The sequence below is a fragment of the Sapajus apella genome, unplaced genomic scaffold, assembly GCF_009761245.1.
Source record: "Sapajus apella isolate SASKATOON/1434 unplaced genomic scaffold, GSC_monkey_1.0 scaffold37, whole genome shotgun sequence".
NCBI lineage: Eukaryota > Metazoa > Chordata > Mammalia > Primates > Cebidae > Sapajus > Sapajus apella.
Window position 1 is genome coordinate 11227323 of NW_022436977.1, and position 7970 is coordinate 11235292.

Sequence of the window (7970 nt, forward strand, 5' to 3'; positions counted from 1 at the left end):
TGCCATAGTAGTCCTGGATGTATCTCTGACAGTAACAGGCTTTGTAACCTCAGAAATATCAGGGTTTTGGTTTCCTCAGTGAATAAGACATTGGTTCTTAAGCTTTATATGAGAATAACCTGGAAAGCTTATTAAAACACATCTTTGAGTTCCACTCTCAGAATTAGATTCTATTACACTGCAGCTGAGAGGTTAGAGATGTCATTGGTGACTCCTTGATGCAAAAGATACTTGTTTTATATCAAAAAATATGAGATGAGGCTGAAGAACATACCTTTATTCACGTTCAAAGTGATAAAATACCTCCGTCAGGTACTTTAGGCAGTAAAATTGGGTGGGTCTATGTAGAATCAGTTATTCAAATATTTTGTACATATCAAACCATTTGCAGAAGGAAGTAAATGTTTTTGCATGAAAATATTTATACAAGATGCATCATATTTTGCATTCAGGGATTCTGAGTAAATTGTAGTGCCCTGGATGAATAATGTGATTTTGACTATGTTAAGGCAAAATTTAGCTATGTAAATGATACTAAAGGGTTTGGACTGCAAAATGGTAAGAGTCAGGGCAATGCATTGAGGTTGAAAATGAATGTTTAAGAATTTTGTAATGAAAAAATATTACTACTCTCAATTCCTTTTTGCTTCTAAGTTTAGGAACTGCTACTTTGATGAAGCGAGGGTAAATGGAAGGACTTTTCTTAGATTTTAATTCTTTCTGGTTTTTGGACCAGTGGGAAAGACTCTGTAAAGTGTACTACTGTTCCTCTGACTGTGAATCTCCTCTGCCCATACTTGAAGGCCAGAGCTCTCCATCATGCCAGTTCAATGGATTTCTTTCTATTGGTCTGAAAAATGAATCACCTTTCTTGTGGGAATGATACCACTGACAACAAAACTGTGATTATGAAATTACGCCTAGGTCTTATACCTAATTACTGTGTAATATACACATGATTTAAACACTGTTCCTCATTTTTTATTAAAATGGGTTATAAATATTTATATGTATAAATTTTCATGAATATATTTAGAAATAATGTGCAAAAAGTACAGCTATCTTAAGTTGTCTTTTTCTGTCTTAGGAAGACACTTCATTACTTTGAAGAACACCAAGAAGAGTACATTCCTCAGCTTCACCTCCTAATTTTTATGAGACAAGTATCATTTGCTCCAGAGAAAGTCTCCAGTGACACCTCTAACTAACCTCTCAGGGACAAACATTCAATAGACTCCCAAGATGATTTGTCTGTGTGTCTATACTGAGATCACAAAAAGGAATTGGAGAAACTGTGTTTGGATTGATGTTGGATAGTATTTACCTCTCCCCAAGCCAACTAGGCCCTCCCTTTTGGGTGGGTAACCACATCTTCACTCTTTCCGTACGCATAGGTTTGTGGAAAGAGAAGTAAACATGGAGGAGTTTGTAATGCGTATGAAACTGTTTTACTCAGAATCAGGAAGAAAAATTAACCACTTATTACATTGGTGCCCAAAAGCCATTAAAACAGCACCACATTTTTATGTTTCTAGTTATAAATAGAGTGCTAATTAAATCTTCAATAAAATCTGAACTCTAACTCGGAGTTCTCAAACACAATTATGATTTGATCCTCTCTGGCATTACCAAACTGCTACATCTTTAATGCTTCCAAAATATTTGGCATGACTCGTTTCTTCAATCAATATTTTTTAACACTCTTTTTCCTCTTTGGAACAACAGTAATTTATTTTTTATCTACTTTTGCATTACCATATTGTTGCCTATTTACACCTGCCTCACAGGCTTGTTCTAAACTCTCATAAGAGGACAAGTTTGTCAGGAATAATATATAGAATCTGTGATATCTAGCATATCACCTGCTTTAGTATAGAGTCAGGAGTCCAGGAACCACTCCACAAATTTTATGATTTTTTAAACCAAACATTCTGTTTTATAATCCACAATCAAGAACATTTATTATATTTGTATTAATAAAATTCCATTTATTTACCTCATGTAAACATGTATATTGAATATGATATGGGGCAACCTTCTCTTCTCCTTTTATCTCCACATTGATTTTCAATCGTATGGCTCCAGATACAGCTGACTTATCTGTCCTTTTCTCTGATAAAGCAAAAAAGCAATTGGTCAGTCATGTCTGACAATAACATCTTTATCCTCTGACCTCTCAAAAGCTTAAAAAAGAGGCTTAATTAGCTAAAAGCTATTTTTCTAAGTCAGATTTGATTATTAAGTAACCATAATGAGACCATACGTGGTAGCTCATGCCTGTAATCTCAGTGTCTTGGGAAGCCAAAGTGGAAGGATTACTTAATGTTAGGATTTTGAGGCAGCATAGGCAACGTAGCAAGATTTAGCCTCTACAATTTTTTAAAAATTAGACAGGTGTGTTGGTGCTTGCCTGAAGTCTGTCTTAACTAATTGGGAGGCTGAGGCAGGAGGATCTCTTGAACTCAGGAGTTTGAGGTTATACTAAGTTATGATTCCACTAGGGCACTTCACCCTAACAGAGTGAGACCCTGTCTCTATTAAAAACAACAACAACTATTCCCCTAAATATGATTTAAGGTATTTGCCTATTGTGTTGTGATTGTCAAACTGTCTCACAGATATTCCAAATAAAAAAACAAATCAGAAGGCCCTGCCATTCTCATATATATATTTCTGTGTGCTTATCAGTTTATACGATGAAATTGAATAAGTTACATGGCAATCAAAAGCAAGAAAACTGGAGTATAAAATTAAACAGGAAATTATTTTATCTGAAAGCTGTCACTGCTTGGTTTCTTCTCATTGTTTCTGTACTTGAAAAGATAAGCTGAAGTTCTGGTTAATAAAAAATGTTAATGGCTTTCATTGCCAGTGATTTATAAAGACCTACAGTCTATAGCCTAGGCTAACTTGTCAGTGTTGGACTGTTTCTTTGAATGGAAACAACGTATAGTCCAATTTGGGCACATAATGTGTGTATGTGTTAAGTATGAACCGATCAACAGCTTTGAGATAAATAAAGGTATAAACTTGTAGGCTGTGATTGCGGTGGGAGGGTCCTAAGTTCAACACCCATTTCAGATGCAAAATGCAGAAGCAATCTGACCCATTTCACAAATGAAAATAGGATTTAGGTAAGTGACACAAAGTCAGTGCAGAGGACTTTAAATTGACCCTCTTTGTAAACCTGACTGAATTTTTAGCCATATAAGGTAGAGTTAAATCATGAAGGCTACTTCTCTCTTAAGGGATGCCTGCTGACTTTTCACTGTTCTTCTTTAATAGTCATTTGTATTGCAAATCTTTTTTTTTTTTTTTAAACAAGGTCCTACTGTGTCACCTAGGCTGGGGTGCAGTGGCATAATCTTTTAGTTCACTGCAGCCTCAGTGTCTTGGCCTCAAGTGATCCTCCTGCCTCAGCCACTAGAGTAGGTGGGAAAACAGGCACATGATACAATGCATGGCTAATATATATATATATATTTTTTGAGACGGAGTTTCACTCATGTTACCCAGGCTGGAGTGCAATGGCGCGATCTCGGCTCACCGCAACCTCCGCCTCCTGGGTTCAGGCAATTCTCCTGCCTCAGCCTCCTGAGTAGCTGGGATTACAGGCACGCACCACCATGCCCAGCTAATGTTTTCGTATTTTTAGTAGAGATGGGGTTTCACCATGTTGACCAGGATGGTCTCGATCTCTTGACCTCGTGATCCACCCGCCTCGGCCTCCCAAAGTGCTGGGATTACAGGCTTGAGCCACTGCGCCTGGCCAATATTTTTAAAATTATTTTTAGAGATGGGTCTCACTATGTTGTCCAGTCTGAACTCAAGCTCCTAGCTTTAAGGAATCCCCCCTCCTCGGTTTCCCAAAATGTTGGGATTACAGGTGTGAGCCATTGTGCCATGCACTCATGTATGTTTTGCTAAAAGAACAAATTGGAGAAATATCTGTTCTGAATTACAACTTTACTGCCTCACACATACAGCCAATATCATACTGAATGGGCAAAAACTGGAAGAATTCCCTTTGAAATTAGGCACTAGAAAAAGATGCCCTCTCTCACCACTCCTATTCAATATAGTATTGGAAGTTCTAGCCAGAGCAATCAGGCAAGAAAAAGAAGTAAAGGGTATTCAATTAGGAAAGGAGGAAGTCAAACTGTCTCTATTTGCAGACCACATGATTGTATATCTAGAAGACCCCATCATCTCAGCCCGAAATCTTCTTAAACTGATAAGCAACTTCAGCAAAGTCTCAGGATACAAAATCAATGTGCAGAAATCCCAAGTATTCCTATATACCAATAATAGACAAACAGAGAGCCAAATCAAGGGCGAACTCCCATTCACAATTGCTAAAAAGAGAATAGAATACCTAGGAATACAACTAACAAAGGATGTAAAGGACCTCTTCAAGGAGAACTACAAACCACTGCTCAATGAAATAATGGAGGACACAAACAGATGGAAAAACATTATGCTCATGGTTACGAAGAATCAATATTGTGAAAATGGCCATACTGCCCAAAGTAATTTATAGATTCAACACTATCCCCATCAAGCTACCAATGACCTTCTTGACAGAAATGGAAAAAAGCACTTTAAACTTCATATGGAATCACAAGAGAGCCCCCATAGCCAAGACAACCTTAAGCAAAAAGGACAAAGCCAGAGGCATCACACTGCTGGATATCAAACTATACTACAAGGCTACAGTAATCGAAACAGCATGGTACTGGTACCAAAACAGAGACATAGACCAATGGAACAGAACACAGGCCTCAGAAGTAATACCACACATGTATAACAATCTGGTTTTTGAAAAACCTGACAAAAACAAGCAATAGGGAAAGGATTCCCTGTTTAATAAATGGTGTTGGGAAAACTGGCTAGCAATGTGCAGAAAGCAGAAACTGGACTCCTTCCTGTCACCTTACACTAAAATTAACTCGAGATGGATTAAAGATTTAAACATAAGACCTAACACCATAAAAACTTTGGAAGAAAACCTAGGCAAAACCATCCAGGACATAGATATAGGCAAGGACTTCATGACTAAAACACCAAAAGCAATGGCAACAAAAGCCAAGAGAGGCAAATGGGATCTAATTAAAATTCAGAGCTTCTGTACAGCAAAAGAAACAATCATTAGAGTGAACCAACAACCAACAGGATGGGAAAAAATTTCTGCAGTCTACCCATCCGACAAAGGGCTAATATCTAGAATCTATAAATAACTAAAACAGATATAGAAGAAGAAAACAACCCCATTCAAAAGTGGGCGAAGGATAAGAACAGACACTTTTCAAAAGACATACATGAGGCCAACAAACATATGAAAAAATGCTCATTATCACTGGTCAATAGAGAAATGAAATCAAAACCACATTGATATACCATCTCATGCCAGCTAGAATGGCAAACATTAAAAAATCAGGAGACAACAGATGCTGGAGAGGATGTGGAGAAATAGGAACATTTCTACACTGTTGGTGGGAGTGTAAAGTAGTTCAACCATTGTGGAAGACAGTGTGGTAATTTCTCAAGGATCTAGAAATAGAAATTCCATATGACCCATTAATCCCATTACTGGGTATATACCCAAAGAACTATAAATCGTTCTACTATAAAGACACATGCACACGTATGTTCATTGCAGCCCTGTGTACAATAGCAGAGACCTGGAACCAATCCAAATGCCCATCAATGATAGACTGGACAAAGAAAATGTGGCACATAATACACCATGTAGTACTTCACGGCCATAAAAAACGATGAGTTCATGTCCTTTGTAGGGACTTGAATGAACCTGGAAACCATCATTCTCAGCAAACTGACACAAGAACAGAAAACCAAACATAACATGTTCTCACTCATAGGTGGGTATTGAACAATGAGAACACATGGACTCAGGCAGAGGAGCATCACATACTGGCAGTTGGTGGGGGGGATACAGGAGGGACAGTGGGGGGTGGGGAGGGATAACATGGGGAGAAATGCCGGATATAGTCAAAGGGGGAATAGAGGCAGCGAACCACCTGGTTATGTATGACCTGCACATGTACCCCAGAACCTAAAGTAAAATAAAAATAAAAATAAAAAAGAATATGTTAATTTACTACATAAAAAAAGTCCATGTAAAGATAAACCTCTTCATAAAGAAAAAATTTGTGAATGTTCCACAGAGTTAATAACCTAAAATTTATCCTCAGTTAGTATCTCTATTTTTATATATAACATTATTTAACAGTTAAAACAAGCTTTGTGGTTCGGCTCATTATAGCAGAGGTAAAAATTCTACTCCAATAACATAAGAGTACCAGTCTTCTTTAAGGAAGATTTCTTAAAATAGTTTTCATAGTTAGTTCTTAGTTTAAATTTAGTCATCTGTATTTAGATGAATATCTCTCTTTCTTTGAATTATTCTATAATCTAGAGTTTCATGAATTTTATATGATCTTCTCCCTTTACTTTGTCAATCTTTTTATTGCTAAAAGTATACAGACTTTTTTACAAAACAAAAAGCACTTTTTAATTTGTTAACATATATTAGTATCCTACATGGAAACTTTGTAACCCAAGGAATGTGTCAATTCTTTGATTCACAATCAGCCAGCCCTCAAAAGTTTAATTAAAACATTTTAGAGGATATGAGTAAAAAATCTTCAGATGGTGCCTTTGCAGAAACTGAGGTGACCCATATATTTTTACTACTATTAAATCACCATTGAAAATTCTATGTTATTATTCAATTCTCATAAAAGTCAAATTAAAACTTACCATTATTTCTGGTTCCATAATAATTTTTTGAAATCATTCCAATTAATCACATTCTCTGTATCTTCATCATGAGAGTCGGCATGAATTCACATATTTACTTGGCTTTGTCAACTAAAGCCTACTTTTATATCATCACTTGAAAGAAATCTGAAGTACCTTTTTCCTTCATTGCCAAAATTTCATTAATGGATGAGAAGGAAATAAGTCAAACAGCACTAAGTCATAGGTTGATTATTTATTTCCCATGTATTTTGCAAAGCTTTGTGAAGCTGTATTTTATAATTTAAAAATTAAGAATGAAATGACATTTTTCTCTAAAAGACTTCAAGGTAGTTCTTGGAAAGGATTTTCTCCTTTCATCTAAATTTACCAAAGTCTTTCAATAGTATTGAAAAAAGACTAGCCTTTTCTTGTCAATGAAATGAATCATCTAAAGTTCAACAGAATGTCCTGGAAAGGCAATGGTTATTTTTACTTATATGGGAATATAATACATGCCACAGGTATTCAGGGGTTTTATTCAACTTGTTTTCAAGTAGATAAGAAAATAATCACCTAAGTTGTACCAGACATCCATTTCTCCACTCAAGGTCCTCACTTCTACAATCGTTTGTCCCAGAAAATCATCTGACTCCTTTTTGAAATGTTGCTTGACTCTGGATTTAATATCATCATCTTCATCCCATACTCTGACTTTGATTCGATCTGTGGAGTTATGACACTCACTGAAAATAAATGTGGATAAGTTAACAACCATTGAAAGCTGCTCTAAATGGCATCTGATGTTAGTAATTTAACTCTAATCTAGAAAGGCATAATATACCACATAATAAATGATATTTCTCACTAATCCATTTCATCTATCCATGGGATATTGCAGGCACGTAAGGCAAATATACTGAAGAAAAATTAAATAATGTTAATAAGGGAAAATCGAATCCCATTCCATCCTATTTCCTTTAACTGAATTAGACATTATCAAATACGAGCCAGAAATCTTTGGTTGGAATATTTTCACTTATGCCATATTTCCTATCAGCCATAGCTGTCTTGAACAACTTATCCATGCTCAGAAAATTCTTCACCATAAAAATAAAGCTAATTTTATTGCAATGGGTGTTGAGAATGTGGGCTTCACAGACCACAAAGTGACAATAATAGTTTTGTGAAGGACTTGAAAAACGAAAAAT

The 7970-nt window shown here is 36.1% G+C and overlaps 1 protein-coding gene across 2 annotated transcripts in view; it reads right to left on the bottom strand.

Annotated features, from left to right (window-relative positions):
- Positions 1–7970, bottom strand: part of UNC13C (unc-13 homolog C) — a 605313-nt gene that overhangs the window by 300380 nt on the left and 296963 nt on the right. For both annotated transcript variants that reach the window (XM_032297403.1, XM_032297404.1), the window contains exons 11-12: positions 7336–7505; positions 1997–2112 (exon numbers count right to left, since the gene is read on the bottom strand). In XM_032297403.1, coding sequence (XP_032153294.1) covers positions 1997–2112; positions 7336–7505 — 286 coding nt within the window. The remainder of the gene's footprint in view (positions 1–1996; positions 2113–7335; positions 7506–7970) is intronic.